This window comes from Chlorocebus sabaeus, chromosome 21, assembly GCF_047675955.1.
Source record: "Chlorocebus sabaeus isolate Y175 chromosome 21, mChlSab1.0.hap1, whole genome shotgun sequence".
In the NCBI taxonomy this organism is placed as follows: domain Eukaryota; kingdom Metazoa; phylum Chordata; class Mammalia; order Primates; family Cercopithecidae; genus Chlorocebus; species Chlorocebus sabaeus.
This window is the reverse complement of record NC_132924.1, coordinates 115,796,991-115,817,835: the sequence shown is the minus strand read 5'-3', so window position 1 is coordinate 115,817,835 and position 20,845 is coordinate 115,796,991. Positions and strand designations below refer to the sequence as shown.

The following is a 20,845-nucleotide window of genomic DNA, read 5'->3' as shown; positions in this document are numbered from 1 at the left end:
AATATGTGAGAAGATTATATACTATGACGAAGTGGGATTTATCCCACCAGGTCAAGATTGGCTTGACATCCAAAATCAGAGACTCTGTGACTTTACTTTTTGGTAACCTCAAAACAGAGATTTCACATCTGAGCTCAGCACCCAAGGCCTCACAGCAGTCTATGCTTTTGTGAAATATCAATCAATCTATTCAAGGTCCCAGGGTCTGATCTCATGTGGATGGAGAACACTTCCCTGAGATTCAGCATATCCAAGACAGAAGAATCCTCTATCTGTAGGATAGTCTCCCAATGGTTAGGGTAGTCTCCAAAGAGATTTAGGACTGAATCCAGGGACATTGTTGAAGACTATTCTTTGCCAAATTTGGAGGCTTTTCTCTTCCTTAGGCCTCATGCAGATTTAGCTAAAATTAAATTTATTTAGAGGGAGATTAGTGAAAATAATCATTAATCACTTATTTCAAATGAAAATAAAAATGTATTCCAAGTTCAAAGTCATAAATTGAGGAACTAACGTCATCAGGTGCAGGACTGGGGTCAGGAAAGGGCAGGGACTTTGTGTGGCTGTGTATGAAGGAACAAGTTTAACACGAAGGAACCATGAACCAGAGATAAAGACAGCCTGTGCAGAAAGTCAGAGGATCCTTTTCCTGTTTCTTAGCTGACAAAGACTTTCTTCAGCTAGCCATAAGGCAACTGTCAAATATCATCACGTTTATCTTGAAGGATAAAATTTGTGCAAGCTCAATTGAACAGCAACAACCTAGATGCAAGGAAGAAGTCAGCCAGGATGACTGCAGGGCTGGGTCATTTCTCAGCTTGTCACAGACTGAGCCAGAGATAGTCTTTAGTCCAGATTGTTACTTAAATCACACTGGTCCCTCAAGGCTGAAGAGTCTGGGACGATTTGCAGGGGTTTCTGTAGTTTAAGATGAGGTTTCTGAAGGCAAGATGTCCTCACCTTAGAGGCGACCCTTTCTGTGCAGAGTGTCGGTATCCATGTAGCACTGTGTATTCACTGCTGGCACAGAGGTACTGAGAGGTGTGTGAGGGGCTGGCGGACTCCAGGGTCAGGGGAAAATGCTCTATCCTTATTCTGGAGACTGTTGACTCAGAGGAAAAATCTCCCCTCTCTGTGGAATTAACTCCATAGGAATAGTGGATGAGGTGTAATTCCATTCCTGGATCTTGTTGATACCAGTACATTTTGTCATGGCCCATGGTTTGAGAACATTCCAGAGTGATCTTCTTTCCTGTCCCTATAACACAGTGTCTTGGGTTCTGGTAGATATCAGCTTCCATAAGGCCTATGGGAAGAAACAGAAATTGGCAACAGAGTTCACAATGAACTTTGATGCTGAGCCAGGCACAAACCCAACACAGAGGAAGTGTTCCTTCTAGATTTTGGAAGGAACTGTGTCTATGACTTACCTGCCCCCAGAAAATAAAAGGCCATGTGGCAGAGGAGCCTGATAGTCATGGCACACAGTTGGGGCTGGAGAGGATGTCTCTCAGGAGTGGGGAAGCAGGATGGACTCTTGATAAAGTCATTGTGTGTGTGTGATGACACAGCCCTTGCAAACTTCCTGGGTCCCACAGCCATCCTATTGAAACAGTTTCATCTATCTATATCCTTTTAACCCATCAAATGACTAATATTTTTTTCACTTCCCTCATCCAAAGTATGCTTGATGCTTTGCTAATCTTAACTCAAGTCTTTAATATTCTTACAAAACATTCTATTGCAACTGTTTTATAAGCTATGAACATAAAAACTACATAGCTTTGAATGCCTATAATAGCGGGATTTTACCTGATTAAAAAGGTTGGGAAAGGAAGTGGCATTTGAGTTAAGTTCTGAAGGATGAACAGGAATGAACTCTGCAAACCCGAGAGAGAAGAACATGCAGAAGAGGGAACCAGTGAACATCGTGACTTGATCAGACAAGGAATAGGAGAACTTGTGAGCATTAATTGGGGCAATCTGTTTATACAGACACATGTAAAGAGCTTGGAGCAGTAACTAGAATTCATTGAGTCCTCAGAAAATATGGTGTTATTGTTGTGTGATAATAACTTTCTCAGTCTCATTTTTCACTGACTTGGTATTCAGGCTTTATCAGCTTAATCAGCTGAGCCTTTGCCTAGGATGATTTTAGTCCATCTGCCTTTTAATTGCACTATCAATCATGACAGAACAGAAACTACAATCCAATACATGCTTTGGTAATATTGCTAAAAATTGTTTGGGTGCTGCTGCAGTAAACAATGTCTAAACCAAGTGTCATTCTCCATCCGCCCTTTCCCCCATTTCTTCTTAACAGAAAAGTCTTTGGTTTTGATTGTGAGATACAAAGATTAATCCCAGAATTTCTCCCAGCTTTGTCCACTTCCTTTGCCCTAGTTCACTGAGATCTACTGTTGGTATTTACTAAAATTTTTGTTCACATGATGCTGATATGGGGTTTGGGTTTTTACGATTATATCTCTAGTGTTTGAACACCATGTCTTCAAGTCTGTATGTATTTACATGTAACACTTGTGGGCCCCTGCTTACTCTTCCTCTGTCATGTGTCATGAAGGAATATAACAGTTTTGATTTACCAAACCCTGAAATACTCTATCCTATCAGGGGCTCCTTTAAGATAAAAGTAATCATTAAAATCATTCATGAGATTTGGCCTTAGACTTTACTATGAAATCTGGTCTTAATAGTAAGTGCTAAGAACAGAAAAAATAAATTGAATTTTACTGCCCCCTGCTGAAAAAAAGGTGTTAGAGGTTTGGGGAGATTCTGACAAATTTTAAAGAAACAGGAAAGAGGGAGGCTCCCAGTTGTTTTCAGTGTGAGATGACTTAAGGATGAGTGATGAGTTGATGAAAGTCTTCGGCAGTGACTGGATGTAAAATCTATACCTCACAGTAGAAGTAACTAAGAAAGGAAAGAAGAGAAGTGCTCAACCTGGGTTTGGAAGTAGATATGAGAGTCTCAGGCCCTAGTCAGATGAAGGGGTATTCGAAGGCAGAGGTAACTATCCACTCCTTGCTGCCCAGTGCAGGAATAACTCATGCATAGCTTGCCTTTTATTGATGAAAATACTTTCCCCAAGGACTACCATTCTGGTTTAGGTAGGGAAGTCCCTGGAGAAGGTGCTGGGAATTGCTAAGTGTGAATTACAAAGACAAACATTATTATATATAATTCTTGTATGTATCTCTATACATTTTTGTTCTAGTAAAACACCCTTTCTCAATGGAGACTTCTTGATTCTCAGGACTTTGTAGTCCTTCCAGTGTCCATGAAGTTTGCATAGGGAAGAGATACCAAGAAACACAAGAGACAAAATGCAGTCTTAATATTCATCTAGGAGGGAAAGATCTGGAACCAGAATGTGGCCATGCTAAATTAGGACTTCATATTATGGCAAAGGACTCACCTGTCTTCAGACAAGGCAGGAGGGAGAAAGGCCGAGGGTTCTGGTTTCTCAAATACTGATAAATATCTCCTAGCCAAACAATTTTTAGCTCAGGGCTCTGGGACCACATGGAAGTAGGATTACCTCTGAAGTTTCACTTCCCATGCCAAAAATAGCCTGTACCATAACAGTTCCTGTTTTCACAGAATAGAGTTGATTCCAGAGAATCACAAACACTGACTATAGGGCATGTATGTTGAGCTTTTATGCAGTGTCTTATGTCTGAATCCCACAGCAAGCGTTTTTTATGAGCTTCAGCACCATGTTCTCAACCCAGTGTTCCCTCTGTATTCATGGGGGATTAGTTAAAATCCACTGATGCTCAAATCTCTTATATAAAATGGCATAGTATTTGCATACAACTGAGGCACATCCTCCTGTATACTTTAAATCAACTCTAGATTAATTTTAATAACTAATACAATGTAAATGCCACATAAATAGTTTGTATATCTCACTGTTTCAAATTTTGTATTTTTATTGTTGTGTTATTTTGTAATTTTTAAAATATATTTTTCATCTGAGGTTGACTAAATCTACAAATGAGGACCCCATTGATACAGAGTGTCAACTGTGTACTCTATCAGCATTTGGAAGTTCCAAAGGCCCTCAAATACAGCATATATAATTCATTCCCCTCCTTCCTTCTAACTCTGCTTCTTTGCCTATAATAATAAAACTAGGACTCCAGGTATAAACTTAACTTGTTAAATATTCTAATTAGAATATATTATAGACTCACTTCAATATATGAGTATATAAATTTGTGTTAACAATTAAAACAGAATATTTCATATATTTTCATATATACATTATTCTTTGCATGTCTTCTTTCTCAAAACTCAGATTCCATTAAGAAAAACAGCTTTGATTTCCCCGAATATTCTCCCATGTATGTTTCAGATTATGTCACTTCACCCTAGTTCTCAATCATGTATTACCATCAGATATTAATATCAGAAAATAATTGTTACATAAGTCTGTATACATTTTTTTGTCCAGTAAAACCCCCTCTCTCATTTCCGGCCTTCTCTTAACCAAACATAATTTCTTTGTTTTAAAGAGACTTGTAGATGGGAGGTGTGGAGGACTTAAATACACATGTACCAGACCTGGATCGCTACAGTCTGAACTCAGATCAGGTAGGACTTTAATCATTGAACATACGAACCATTGATAGCAGTTACATCATTAGGATGTCCTGATCTAACATCGAGGTCATAAACCCTATTGTTGATATGGACTCTAGAATAGGACTGTGCCATTTTCCCTGGGGTAATTTGTTCCGTTGATCAAATTGTTGGGTCAATATATGTATGGTAATTCACTTAAACTGGTTTAGTATCTTAGCATAGGTTGCTCGAAGGTTAAATTATGCTCTGAGGTCACCCCAAGCAAAATTTTTAATGCAGGGACAGTAGTTTAAGGCCTGTGGGCTTATTTAAGCTTTGCTTGCATTAATAAATTAAAGCTCCATAGGGTCTTCTCGTCTTATTTATTCATGTTTGCCTCTTCCTGGGCAGGTCAGTTTTACTGGTTGGAAGTAAGAGACAGCTGAACCCTCATGGGGCCATTCATACAAGTCCTATTTAAGGAACAAGTGATTATGCTACCTTTGCACGGTCAGGGTACCACGGCCGTTGAACATATGTCACTGGGCAGGTGGTGCCTCTAATACTAATAATGCTAGAGGTGATGTTTTTGGTAAACAGGCAGGGTAAAATTTGCTGAGTTCCTTTTCCTTTTTTCAACCTTTCCTTAGAGCATGCTTGTGTTGGATTAACAGTATAGGTAATAATAAATTTGTTGAGTTGTTTATTAATATTAGGCTGTTAATTGTCAGTGGGTTATTCTGGTCTGATGTAGGCTTATGCAGTGGAGAATATTTCATGTTACTTATATTAATATTATTGCTTCTGTAAAATAATAGATTAGTCCAATGTGGTGTTAGGAGTTCAGTGGTGTGATTGGAATTTAGAGTGGTTGGATGTTAAGCTTGAACACTTTAACTGATGGCTGCTTTTGGGCCGACTATGGGGATAATGCTTTTTACTCTCTACGTGAAGGTTGTTTCCGAATGTCTAAAGAGCTGTCCCTCTTTAGACTAACAGTTAAATTTACAGGGGGATTGAGTGGCTCTGTAGGTAAATTTAGTTGAACTAAGATTCTGTCTTGGACAACTGGCTATCACCAGGCTCAGCAGGCTTATCACCACTACTCATGAATCTCCCTACTATTTTACTACATAGATGGTGTGCTCTTTTAGCTGTTCTTAGGTAGCTCGTCTGGTTTTGGGGGCCTTGACTTTGGTTCTCTATGTAAAGTTATTTCTAGTGAATTCATTATGCAGAAGGCATAAGGGCCTATCTTTGCTATTTTATGCTTGGTTAACTTTTTCATGTTTACCTTACGGTACTATGTCTATTGTGCCAGGGTAAAATTTCTATCACCTATACTTTTGTTTGGGTAAATGGTTTGAGTAAGGTTATTTGATAGTACTAGTATTAGTCAAGTTTAGGGCTAGAGTTGGCTCAAGGTGGTCAAATTATGGTGAAATTTTCTGGGTATAAGTCAGATGCTTTGTGTTAAGCTGCACCTTGTTTCATCCAAGTGCACTTTCCAGTATACTTACCATGTTATGACTTGTCTCCTCTATATAAATATGTAGGGGTTTTAGTTAAACTAATCTCTAAAGTAATATTTGAGGAGGGTGACGGGCAGTGTGTGCATGCTTTATGACCTCATTCAATTAAGCGCTCTGCTCTTAATATACTGCTAAATCCTCCTTGAGCCCTTAGATTCCATAAGGGTTGTCGTGAGATTTTCTGGGTGTAGAAAATGTAGCCCATTTCTTACCACCCCATGGGCTACACCTTGACCTAACGTTTTTGCGTAGATACTTGTGCTTACTTTGCGGCCTTTACTAGTGTTTGCTGAAGATGATGGTATATAGGCTGAGCAAAATGTGGTAAGGTAAATCAGGGTTTATCCATTATAGAACAGGCTCCTTTAGAGGGATATAAAGTACCGTCAAGTCCTTTGAGTTTTAAGCTATTGCTTGTAGTGTTCTGGCGAATAGTTTTGTTGATTTAACTATTGGAGTTTAGGGCTAAGCATAGTGGGGTATCTAATCCCAGTTTGGGTCTTAGCTATTGTGTCTTCAGAAGTATTAAAGTGTCCTATTTCAGCTAGGGTTTTTTACAGCTTAGATGAAGCTTAGCTTTATTAAGAATAGATCTAAAACACCCTTTATGCTGAGTTCTATTAGTTCGGCCACAGAAGCTGGCATGAAATTAACCAACTCTGGATATTAGTATAGTTTAAACTTTTGTTTATTGCTAAAGGTCTATCACTGCTGTTTCCCATGGGGGTGTGACTGAGCAAAGTGTCTTGAGCTGCATTTGTGCGTGCTTGATACTTACTCCTTTTGATCAAGGTGATTTAGAGGGTACTTTCACTGGGATGGGGATGCTTGCATGTGTAATCTTACTAAGAGTTAATAGAAAGGCCAGGACTAAACCTGTCTATTTATGGGGCCATATAAGCCCATCTAGACATTTTCAGTGTCTTGCTTTAAATAATTAAGCTACATTAACTGTATAAATGTTAAGAGTAAAATTGGAGTATAGAAGAAGATACAGGCAATATTCACAGTTGTAGGATTCAGGGATTTAAAGTTGAGTTAGCACGAGTTGGTGGAGTAGATGTTAGTAATGGTGAGTGGTTGGTGTAGTACAAGGTAACAGATGATGCCTTTTGGGGTGTATAAATTTAGGGTATGGGCTTAGTAATGGATGGGCGTGCATATTAGATATAATTGTTGTAAAAGTAGAATTAGATTGGTGGGGGGTTAGTTTCCTAAAAAAAATCGCATTAGTTGAGGGGTAGCTGTTGGGGATACCCAAAGCTAAAATATAAATATTTTGGGCACTGGCAGAGTTGAATTAAGGCTTTCTTGTTTTGGGGGTTTGGCAAGGTGTCTCTTCCTGGGTTGATGAAGTCAGAGACAGGGGAGGGTGAGTTGCAGATTTTTATTTTAAAAGTCCAATAAGGGGAACAGCTGTGTGTGTTTGTCTGTTAATTACTGTTACGTCCTTCAAGCATGAATTAATTAGCACCTTAGGGTGGTTATGCCCGGTCGGAATATTGAATTTAGGTGCAATTAATACAGGTGATTGGTAGGACTCAAACACAGGTCCAGCTGCAGGTGATGGGGAGAGGACCAGGCCTTCCACGATGCTGAGTGATAGCATACCTGAAAGTTAAAATACCAAATGCATGGCAGTGCTCCCATGACTGGTTAATAGGGTGATAGTCACTGGTCCATCGAGATGTCTACTCTTAACTAAAGAATATATAACCTTGTGAAGAGCCAGTATGGAAAGAAAACCAGCACAAGACAAAGATAACCTCTTTTGCCACTCCTATTCAACATAGTACTGGGAGTCCTGGTCAGGGCAATCAGGCAGAAGGAAGAAATAGACATCCAAATAGGAAGAGAGGAAGTCAAACTATCCCTATTTGCAGATGACATGATTCTATATCTAGAAAACCCCATAGTCTCTGCCCAAAAGCTCCTTGATCTGATAAACAACTTCAGCAGTTTTAAAATACAAAATCAACGTTAAAAAAGTGGCATTCCAATACACAAAAAACATACAAGCTAAGAGCCAAAACATACAAGCTAAGAGCCAAATCCATTCATAATTGCCACACACAACAAATATCTAAGAATACAGCTAACCAGAGAAGTGAAAGATCTCTACAACAGGAATTACAAAACACTGCTCAAAGAAATCAGAGATGGCACAAACAAATCGAAAAACATTCTATGCACATGGATAGGAAGAACCAATATCATTAAAATGGTCATACTGGCCAAAGCAATATAGATTCGATGGTATTCCATTGGTGAAAAAGTAATTGCGATTTTGGTGAATTTTAAATCATAACTAGGCTCAAGCACATCTTTAATAATCAAAATTACAATCAATACATTTTTTGCCAATGAGAAATAAGTTTGTTTATTCCTGTGGCATAAAAATCTATGCTTTGGAATTCAACGAACTCTTGGAAAGCATTTCTGCATCTTGCTGGCTATGGAAGCATTTTCCTTGCAAAAAGACTTTTACATCGAGTTCTGGCAGTCCTTGATCAATTATTTTTGTGGCTGGGCCTCCCTGGCTCCTAAAAGAATCCCCACTGCAGGGGAACCAGGGGACTATTCCAGTGCCTGGAAAGAAAAGGGGCATCTCCAAGCTCCTAGCTTTGACCTCATACTAGGGACAGGGAATTTTATTTTTTGAAATTCAGTGCATCCAGATAATAATGGCAGTCTATCTGCACCTGCAGGTTAAACATGAATCTCAGCAGAGATCAAAGCGTGGGGTAGTAGATAAAAAATTACTTTTGTAAATCATAGTCTCTGATACTTTAACTTCTGAGTCAGATTTAATGATAATTAAATTTACTTACAGTGAAGTTGTAGAAAACAGGCTCGTTATTTTGTTTTTAGTAGAAAGGTAACCAAATATAGAGCTCAATGGTGGAGTTGAGCTTGGAAGAACTGGGGCAGAGAAAGGTTAGACAGGATAAAGAAGCTGTCAGTGGGAACAGAACAAAGTGTGGGATGTTGCAAAGTGGGTGGAGATAATGGCAAAGGGACTATAAAATCCACATTGTATTGAGCTTATAAGAAATGTTCTTGTTGAAAATCATGAGCTTCTGTCAAGTGCTCAAGTTCATTCTCCTGAAAGGTCACCACTGGGCTAGCTCCCTAGGAAAAATTAAATAGGGGAGATTGATTTAGTGTAGCCTGTGGTTTCAGAGTCATCACATGGCTTAGGGACATTGATCAAAAGTGGCCCTTAGCTTACACTGAGGTTCACACTGCCTAAGACCACTGAAAGCTCTAAACATCCCACATCCCACAACCCACATGCAGGTACCCTTCAGAGCAAACAACTCACCCATGTGTCTGTCTTTCTGTGTAGACAGCAGGTGGCCAAGAAGCACTGTGCAAATCACTGGTGGCACAGAAGTAAAGAGCTGTCTGGTTGGGGGTGGCAGACTCTAGGGACAGGGAGAATTTAGCCTGTTCCTGTCGAGAGACATTGTATCCATCGGAGATCTCTCCTTTGTTTATATCTTTGACATCAAAAGAGTAATAGATCAACCGTAGCCCCAGTCCTGGGTCTTGTCGATACCAGTACATTTGATCATGACCCTTAGTCTGAGAACATTCCAGCATAATCCTCTTTCCTGTCTTAGCGATCTTATTCCTTGGGGTCTGGGTAACATCAGCATCCATGGACCCTGTGGGGAAATAAGACAGAAACTGAAGACAGAGACTGACAGATGTCCTCGTGCTGCAATCTCTAGGGATAGGCTTAATCCAGAACCTGGAAAATTTAAGGCAGTGATTTCCCCATCTGTTTCCCAAACTTACCTGTTCCCAGGAGACAAAAGGCCACACAGAAGAGGAGCAGGGAGGCCATGGCATGAAGATGAAGGATGGAGGTGTTTCAAGCTCTGGATGTTGAAGGAAGCAGGGCATGGAAATAGAAAACTGGGAGGATTCAGGAAGTGATGTCATTGTCCCTCCCAAGGTACTGGGTCTTAAAGAAAGATGCCATGTTGGCTTATGTATTATATGTTCTTAGCAGATGCTGAAATTCTTCTATTTGCTTCTCTTCTTTTTCTGGTGCTTTACTGACAACCACCAGAGAGTTATATCTCTCTCTTTTCTCAGGGCATATCTATTTCAGTTGTTCAAGGAGACATCATCCTCCTGAAAAAACAGGCTGGAGAAAATTCAAAACCAAATTGAATTTTGAATAAAGGGAGTCTAGTCTCACTTGAATGATAGGACGATACAACTCTTCTCCTTTTTTTCTGCATTTAATCATTTATTCTAACTCAGTTCTTGGTTTATGCAATTTGAATACATTCTTTGTAAAGTTTGAGACTTTTTTGTTTTAAGAAGGACAGGATTCCTAACTTTGTTTCAAATTGCTCCTATTTTTTAGTAGCTCCTGCTTTTCTGGTCAATGTTTTCTGGGCACAGAACTTTATTAAAAATACTGGTTTATTGTAGAAACGTGTTAGTTAAATGTGAGTATGTGCTTCAAAGAAGTACTTAACACTTTCATTCCTGTTTTGAATTAGCTGGATATGCAGTGGTTCATTAAAGAATTCATTTTATTCTACCACAAATTATTCCTGACTTTAGGAGGAAAGAGTTTAATATTTAATACAGCAGATTGCAAGTGCAGAATAGTTATAGTGATAGTGTGAAACAGTGACCGATGTAACAGACAACTGGCTCTTTACTGCTTCAGATCTGTGCTTGTCCTTGTGAAAAAGGAGAGTTCCCTGACCCCCCTGGAAGGACATGCGGCAGGAGTGTTGCTCACCTCTTCGGTTGCTGCAGCTGCTCAAACCCCTGAGGGGAAAGAGAGCACGCAGATGGACAGATGCAGGAGCCCAAGTGGGCAGATAGTTCTGCCATCTGTGCACGGCTTAAGTGTTAACCAGCTCAGTGGACCCTCTGCCTTTCTGCAAGGGCAGAGGGCCAGTGTGACAGCTCTCTGTATCCCGAGCTCTTGCCCAGCATCCTGGAAGAATTGGGTCACACATGGGCTTGAAGGATGAATGTGGGGTTTTACTGAGTGGTGGTGGTGGCTCTCAGTAGGATGTATGGGGAGCTGGAAGTGGGGATGGAGTGAGAAGATGATCTTCCCCTTGGAGTTTGGCCATCTAGGGACTGAACTCTTCTCTGGCAGCCCCCAGTTGAACTCCTCTCGGGGTTCAGACGTTCCTCCTCTTTTTCTCTGCCATGTCGTTCTGCCCTCCCTCTGCTTGTCTCCTAACCTGCTTGTCTGCCTCTGAAGCCTGGGGGTTGGAGTTTATATGGGTACAAGAAAGGGGACATGGTGGATCAAAAGACAACTTTTTGGGGATGAAGACAGGAATGCCTGTCCCCATTTACAGCTGCAGGTCACCAGACTTGAGGGTGGGGCCTTTGCTGAGAAACCACCCTCTTCTACCCAGTATTTTTGTCTCCTGCCCATATCACTGGCTCTCCCTCATGCATGGGTACACCATGGCATCCTACCCTACTCATTCCTGCTGCATGTCAAATTGGTGAAGTCTTATTTTTAGATATTTTTACTTTTAATTCTAAAAATTTCAAACATTTACAAAGTAGGCTTAATAAAATGATGAGCCTTTGTGTCCTCACATGAGTCATCTTCAGTAATTATCGACTCCTCATGGGCTCTCTTGTTCATCTACCACCTCCTTCACCACTTTTGCGTCTCCTGTGTAATTTTGAATAGTTGTTGCTTTACTTAGGAGTACCCAAGCACATTTTACAGTGATTGCCTACACTCCCGATAACATATTCCAGTGTCCCCTCCCTTCTTCTCTTTCTGGTTAAAGTTCTCCATTAGCAATATGAATAAACATGTGGATTTGTTCCAGTAAACTGCTTAGCCAGGGGTCTGATGAATATAAACAAGACAATGATCATAAGAACTTTTATTTGGGGTTTGTCTTCAATGTAAAAAAAAAAAAAAAAATCATTGCCCTTATTTGCAATTCTTAAAGTAAAGATGCTGTTTTGGTGCCCTCTGCTGTGGGCAGTAATTTGAGTGGAATTAATAATTGGGAGCTGAATATTAACTATTCTTGGTGATCACGTTAGTCGAGAGAAAAGAGAACTGATATCCAGTGGTTGAGAGACCGTTTTCCTGGGCATTTCTGACAGAAGTTTGTAGGTGCAGAGCAAGGAAAGAAGAAGCAGAAATCATTCTGGGAGCAGAATCTATGCCCGAGGGGGAGTGAGTGAGCATTATCAGAGGAATGAATGGAGGAGACACACATTCGCACGGAAATGAAATTGAAAAAGGCATCCCAATTTCTGGAAAAACAAGAGGGTTCTTCATGGCACAGGCCAATATATTCTCTACTCTGGGCTGGCTCATGCACCTCTCAAATCGTGTTTATAATCCACATTTGCTCTGACCTATACTCTACCACAGGCAGGACACAGACTTCTTGGTCTTACCTACAGACCATGTCCATCTGTGTGCTGTGTGTATGCACATGATTCTAAGTACTGTTGAACCCCTCATTCCATGTGTGAGTTATTGATCTGTATAACGCACATCCTCTGGCTTTATAAGAGGCTGCCAAAGGATAAGTAATTTTATTTCTTTACTACTGCGTAGAGTTTTTGGTGTCCTAAGAGAATTTTGCCTGCTCTCGACTCACAAAGATGTTTTTCTATGTTTTCTTCTAGAATATTTGTGGTTTCAGCTTTTATAATTATGTCTATGAAACATCTCAGTTTAATTTTCATTTATGGTGGTAGGTGACAGTAAAGGTTTGTTTTTTCCATATGATTATCCAGTTTTTTCCAACATACTTGTTGAAAATTACCATCTTAATGCATTGAAATTTCCAATCCATAAACATGATCTCTCTCTCCATTTAAAAATATTTTCTTTAGTTTCCCTTTGTGGAGTTTTGTAGTTTTTAGTTGAACATCTATGCTAAATTGTTCTTAAGTAATTTGTTATTGGTACTATTGTAAATGGTATTATTTTCTGAAGTTTGTGTTTCAATTGTTTTCAACTAGTAAAAAAAAAAAAACTTGATTTTTAAAACACTGATGTGTGCTGTGATATTGGTAAATTCACTAATTATTTATAGTTGTTGTTCCTTGATTTCTTATGATTTTCTACGTAAACAGTCATGTAATCTGCAAATAATTGGACTTCTTCCTTTTCAATGTTTAAAACTTTTATTTTTGTTGCTTTATCATGCTGATTAAGATCTCCAATATAATATTGAATAAAAATAGTGAGCAGCTTAGCGCAAGCATTTATTAAGCCCAAGAATTCAAGTCCCACCTGGGGAATATAGTGAGACCTCATCTATAATTAAAATAAAGTAAAAAGTAATGAGAAAACTTCATGGCTTGTGTCTGTGGGGAAAAGAGAGATCAGACTGTTACTGTGTCTATACAGAAAAAAGTAGACATAAGAGACTCCATTTTGTTCTGTATTTGAGATGCTGTTAATCTGTGACCCTAACCCCAACCTTGTCCTTGCAAGAGACATGTGCTGTGGTGACTCAAGGTTTAATGGATTTGGGGCTGTGCAGGGTGTGCTTTGTTAAACAAGTGCCTGAAGGCAGTATGCTTGTGAAAAGTCATCACTATTCTCTTAATCTCAAGTACCCAGGGACACATACACTGTGGAAGTCACAGGGACCTCTGCCTAGGAATGCTAGATATTGTCCAAGGTTTCTCCCCATGTGATAGTCTGAAATATGGCCTCGCGGGAAGGGAAAGACCTGATTGTCCCCTACCCTGACACCTGTGCTGAGGAGGACTAGTATAAAAGGAAAGAAGGCCTCTTGGCAGTTGAGATAGAGAAAAGTATCTGTCTCCTGCCCGTCCCTGGGCAATGGAACTTCTGATTTTATGTTCTATTTACTGAGATAGGAGAAAACCGCCTTAGGGCTGAAGATGGGACATGCTAGTGCAGTGCTGCTCTTCATGCACTAAAAACATTTATGGAGATGTTTGCATATGCATATCAAGGCACAGCACTTCTCCTTAAACTTATTCATGTCACAGAGATCTTTATTCATATGTCTTACTGCTGACCTTCTCCCTACGATGATCCTATTATCCTGCTACTTCCCTTTTCCAAGATGGTAAAGATAATGATCAATAAATACTAAGGGAACTGAGAGACCGGTGCCGGCGCGGGTCCTCTGTATGCTGAGCACCGGTCCCCTGGGCCCACTTTTTCTTTCTCTATACTTTGTCTCTGTGTCTCATTTCTTTTCTCAAGTCTCTCGTTCCACCTAACGAGAAACGCCCACAGGTGTGGAGGGGCAGGCCACCGCTTCAGTGTCTTATTATGTTATAGGAGGAAAGTGCTCAACACACTATTAAATCAGATGTTATTTGTAAATTTTTCATTTATAACTTTAATCAGATTAAGATAACGGTCTTACTAGTTTACTGATAGTGTGTCTTTTGGATAAGTATTGATTTTGTCAAAGGTTTCTCCGAATCTATTGAGAGGGTCAAGTGATTATTCTTTATTATTCTGATATAGTGAAATATATTGATTTTGGAAGCTAAACCACTGTTTTTCCTGCAATAAACTCACTTGGTCATGTTGTAGAATTGTTCACATACACACATATATATATATGCACACAAATATGTATGTATATTCATATTTGGATTTATGTATTATTTATTTTTGATCCAAAAGTATATTTTCTATTTTTTGAAGAAAGTTAATTTTTGGAAGCTTTTGCTCATCAAAATTTGAGTGAATTATCTAGTTACCTCCCTCCCACAATAGATGTACTTTATAGCAACTCTATTTTTTTTTATTTCTGGGGTACGTGTGCAGGATGTGCAGGTTTGTTACATAGGGAAACGTGTGCAGGCAGGCTGAGTCCGAAAAGAGGGTCAGCAAAGGGAGATAAGAGTGGCGCCGTTTTATAGGATTTGGGTAGTTAAAGGAAAATTACCGTCAAAGGGGGGTTGTTCTCTGGTGGGCAGGAGTGGGGGTCACAAGGTGCTCAGTGGGGGAGCTTTTTGAGCCAGGATGAGCCAGGAAAAGGAATTTCACAAGATAATATCATCGCTTAAGGCAAGGACCGGCCATTTTCACTTCTTTTGTGGTGGAACGCCATTGGTTAAGGCGAGGCGGGGCATTTGCACTTCTTTTGTGATTCTTTAGTTACTTCAGGCCATCTGGGCGTATATACGTGCAAGTCACAGGGGATGCGATGGCTTGGCTTGGGCTCAGAGGCCTGACAGACATGATCTCATTCCTTTTTGTAGCTGCATAGTACTCCTGTACATACACCACATTTTCTTTATCCAGTCTATTGTTGATGGGCATTTGGGTTGATTCCATGTCTTTGCCATTATTAATAGTGCTGCAGTGAACATATGCATGCATGTATCTTTGTAATAGAATGATTTATATTTCTTTGGGTATATACCCAGTAATGGGATTGCTGGGTCAAATGATATTTCTGGTTCTAGATCTTTGAGAAAGCACCACACTGTCTTCCACAATGGTTGAATTAATTTAGGTTTTAACCACCTGTGGAAAAGCATTCCTATTTCTCCACAACCTTGCCAGCATATTCATAATGGCTGATCTGACTGGTATGAGATGGTATCTCATTGTGGTTTTGATTTGCATTTCTCTAATGATCAGTGGTGTTGAGATTTTTTTTGGTATGTTTGTTGGCCGCATGAATGTCTTCTTTTGAGAAGTGTCTGTTCATGTCCTTTGCCCACTTTTTAATGGGGTTGTTTTTTCCTTGTAAATGTGTTTGAATTTCTTGTAGATTCTGGTTATTAGACCTTTGTCAGATGGATAGACTACAAAATTTTCTCCCACTCTGTAGGTTTCCTGTTCACTATAATGATAATTTCTTCTGCTGTGCAGAAACTCTTTAGATCCCTTTGTCATTTTTTGCTTTCGTTATAATTGCTTTTGACGATTTCATTATGAAATCTATGTCTGTGCCTATATCCTGAATGATATTACCTAGATTTTATTCTAGGGTTTTTATAGTTTTAGGTTTTACATGTAAGTCTTTAATTCATCTTGATTTAGTTTTTGTATAAGGTGTGAGGAAGAGGTCCAGTTTCAATTTTCTGCAAATGGTTAGCCAATTCTCCCCACACCTTTTATTAAATAGGGAATCCATTCCCCATTGCTTGTTTTTGTCCGGTTTGTCGAAGATCAGATGTGTAGATGTGTGATCATTTCTGAGTTCTCTACTCTCTTCCATTGGTCTATGTGTCTGTTTTTGTACCAGTATTATGCTGTTTTGGTTATTGTAACCTTATAGTATAGTTTGAAGTCCAGTAGCATGATGCCTCCAGCTTTGTTCTTTTTGCTTATGATTATCTTAGCTATTTGGACTCTTTTTTGGTTCCATATGAATTTTAAAGTAGTTTTTCCTAATTCTGTGAAGAATGTCAATGGTAGTTTAATGGGAATAGCATTGACTCTATAAATTACTATGTTCTATATGGCCATTTTCATGATATTGATTCTTCCTATCCATGAGGATTAAATCTTTCTCCATTTGTTTGTGTCCTCTCTGGTTTCCTTGAGCAGTGGTTTGTACTTATTCTTGAAGAAGTCCTTCACTTCCTTTGTTAGCTATGTTCCTATGCATTTTATTCTCTTTGTAGCAATTGTGAATGGGAATTCATTCATGATTTTGCTCTCTGCTTGCCTGTTGTTTATGTATTGAAATGCTTGTGACTTCTGTACTTTGATTTTGTATCCTGAGATTTTGCCGAAGCTGCTTATCAGTTTAAGAAGCTTTTGAGCTGAGACAACGGGGTTTTCTAGATATAGGATTATGTCATCTGCAAACAAAGACAATCTGACTTTCTCCCTTCCTATTTGAATACCTTTTATTTCTTTCTCCTGCCTGATTGCTCTGGCCAGAACTTCCAATAGTAATGTTGAATAGGAGTAATGAGAGAGTGCATCCTTGTCTTGTGTTCATTTTCAAGGGGAATGCTTCTAGCTTTTGCCCATTCAGTATGATATTGGCTGTGGGTTTGTCACAAATAGCTCTTATTATTTTGAGGTGTGTTCCTCAATATCTAGTTTATTGAGAGATTTTAACATGATGTTGGATTTTATTGGAGGCCTTCTCTGCATCTATTGAGATAATCATGTGGTTTTTGTCTTTAGATCTGTTAATATGATGAATTATGTTTATTGATTTGCATACATTGAACCACCCTTGCATCCCGGGAGTGAAGCCAACTTGATCATGGTGGATAAGCTTTTTGATGTGCTGCTGGATTCAGTTTGCCAGTATTTTATTGAGACATATTTGGATTTAATTTGTTAATATATTGTGAAAAGTTTTCTTTCATTTACAGCCATAAAAGATACTGCAAAGATGCATTTGACAGATTTTGGCATTAGGGTTTTGCTGGGTTTATAAAAGTGTTGTGAAGTGTTTCTTCCTCTTCTATTTTCTGAAAAAGTTTATGTAAGATTGATAGTCTTTTTTCCTTAATTTTAAAATGGAATTCATGAAGAAATAATTTGCGTCTGGAGTTTCCTTTGAGAGAGGGTTTTTGATAAAAAATTTAGCTTCCTTCATTTGAAGTTCTTTACATTTCTTATTTCATTTTGAATCATTTTGGTAGGTGGTGTTATTCAAGTAATTTCATTTCATCTAAGTTGAATAATATATTGCATATACTTACAATATTCTGTCACTATTTTAATGTCTTTTGTATCTATAGACATATGCTTTCCTTCATCATTGATATGGTAATTTGTGTCTTTCCCCTTTTTGTCTTGATTGCTATGGGTTAATCAATTTCATCAGTTGATTAAATCATGACCATATTTTCCTCCAAATTCTTGAATATATTTCTATAATAACTGCTCAAAAATTCTCATTTGAAATGTCCAACATTTGTGTTATTTCAGGGTTGGTTTATTAGTTTTTATTGTTTATTTTTTCCCCATGTGTAACATTTCCTAGTTCTTCCCATGTCTAATATTTTTTCATTTCAAGATCGAAGTTATAGATGCTACATTGTTGACACTCTAGAGATACATATCTCTCCACAGACACATATATCTACAGATTATATATATATGTGTGTGTGTGTATATATATATTTGCTTTTATTTAGAGAGTGCTGAGATATTTTTCTTCAAAAGGCAATGAACTTATTGGCAGATCAACGAGATCCTTTTGAGACTTGCTGAGCTTTGTTAGGGCAGTTCTGGAGTGGTTTACTCTAGGACTTTGGTAGTCCTTCTCTTGAGATGTGACCCCTATGTGGCACCAGCTGCATTCCCAGGGGTTTCAGCAAGCCCTCTCAGCCCTGCCCGGTCAGGATTTATGTCTCCCATGCTCATATGACTGTCAGAATCTCTATTCCTCTCACAGCTACCCAGCAACTGCTCTCTGCCAGGTCTTATGGAGGCGTTTCCCATGCACTTTCTGCTTAGTTTTTGACCAAAGACTTGAGGGGACCTCATACAACATTTGGAGGTCTTATTCTGCATAGCTTGCTTCTCTTCAGTAGCTCATCCCTATCACTATCAGCCATGGCCATAGCTCTGAACTCAATCTCTGCCTCCCTCTGCTGGACAGATCGCTGCCCCCTGCTTGGGCTTCATGTCCTTGTGCTGCAGCCCAGAAATCATGCCAAGGCAGAGTCTCAGGACAATAGTGAAATTCCCCTTCTAGGTTTCCTCTTTCCCAGTGATGGTGACCCTGTACTGCCTGTTGTCTGATGTCTGAAAATAGTTGTCTTACAATTTTTGTCAAGTTTTTATAGTGGTGTAAGGCAATAGAACAAGTACAGTAACAACTATCTATTTTTATTTAAAGCCAAATTCTCAAAATAAGCATTTTTAAAGTTTTGTTGTATATTCTCAAACTGACACTATTATAAGTAGTTTAAAAGACTAACACTTTGACTAGACTCGTAATCAAATTGGACAACAAAATTCATTTGTAAGTGTTCTCAAACACATTTTTACTAATATTTCATTCCATATTCATATGAATTTTCTGTGTTCATATTCTCATTCACTATTAAATTGTTTGTTTGATTTTTTAAGATTGTTATCTTTATGGTAAACCCTGATGGTTTTCAGAATATCATTTAAAATTCGTTTTCCTAAATTTATTTTTTTCCCCAAACTTCCTCAGGAATTTGTTTTAATTTATTCACTGAAAAATCACTCCCAAAGAGAATATAATATTCTAATGTTTTCCATGAAAGTAATCTATGTATTGTCATCCTTATACACATTATTTGAAATACATTTTTAAGGTTCTTTTTACTCTACTCTCTTTCCCCAGAGACCAAAATTCCATGTAGTGTAGCTGAAAGTTTCTCAATGCCTTTATGTCTCAGTGAATGGGAGTTGCTCTGCAAGCATTTGTGGAATCAAAATGGATTAACTGTCATATCAAGAGCTCAAGGAGATTGGTGTTTGCAGTGGCTGGAATTTGGCCCTAAAAGAGATAATGTGTGGGCAAGTATTAAGTCTTCCAAAACGATGTGTGAAATTTTTCTGTCCTTTGCTATAACCAGACAGTATAACCCACTTAGAAAAGAGCAATACAAATTAATTTGAATCAAATTTACCCCAGATTGTGAAAAAGCACAACAAAATGGAGTGAAGCACTTTTTCAGCAGTTCTGGATGGAAAGGGTTATCAGTGGGTGATAGTGGTTTGGGGACAGCCATGGCTGGTAACTTTTCTATGCTGCTTAAAGACATGAGTAATAATGGAAGAGACAGAATGTTGAGCATTCAGCAGAGTGGAAGTGAAAGACAGAAGTATCATTCACATAATGGAGATAACATGCATGCACCTGCTAAGGTAAGAGACCACCTGGTTCCTCCCACATCTACTGATTCTTTGAAGTCTGGGACAGGAGTGGTGCCATATTGGGTGGTGATATTTCCAGTGCCTAACATTTCAAAAAAGGAGACCATTATCTTGTATATCTCAGGACCTCCTACAAATTGTTGAGGAAAATATAGAACTCTCAATAGAGAATTTGCCTGAGGATATGGATAGACCATTTTGAGAACAGAAATCCAGGACCACTATCACATGAAGAAGTGCTCAAACTCATTAGTAATTAGAAAAATGCAACAGAAAGAAAAGGAGGGAGAGAACATTATTCAGCTTTCTAGATTGTTTCCAGTTATTATTATAGTAGTATAAACTAATCTCTCAATTCCTTTAAATTATTGGTTTTATTTAGTTTAAAAAAAATTGTCACCTGTATCTTTATGGTAAACTCTGATGATATTCTGGCAGTGGGTGAGTGGGGAGGGGATGGGGGTGGGTGGAGAGAGAAAGAGATTGGAATCTCTTTACATTGCTAGACTGAGAACAATCTAGATTACTGGATAAGGATTATAGGAGATATTAGGATGTAGGAAAACACCCCATTTACTTTTATGTGGGATTGCAGATGTATACAGTGATCCTGAAGAACCCATGGTGGTATTTAAATAGATAAAATATGCATAGAATTCCATGTCTCAGCAATCATGACTTGCTCTGGGCATATAATCCTCAAAGCAATCATACAAGTCTATGAAGGTATTTGTACAAGAATTTTCAATTCTGGCAGGAAACTGGAGAAAATCTGGGTACGTGTTTCTGAAGAAATGGATATGAGTATTCTCTATCATATAGAAGCAATAGACCGAATGTACATATAGAAAAACAGAGCAGTTCCCTTGCTTGAGCCGAGTGGACAAGTAACATTTATGTGATTTTAAATACA

General features: G+C 38.7%; 1 gene segment (V, D, J or C); it reads right to left on the bottom strand.

The window, feature by feature from the left end:
- Positions 1 to 1,198: 1,198 nt before the first annotated feature.
- Positions 1,199 to 10,023, bottom strand: LOC103227070 (T cell receptor beta variable 24-1-like). The segment is given in 3 exon segments: positions 1,199 to 1,306; positions 9,445 to 9,790; positions 9,924 to 10,023. Coding segments are annotated over 3 exon segments (411 nt in total).
- Positions 10,024 to 20,845: the final 10,822 nt, after the last annotated feature.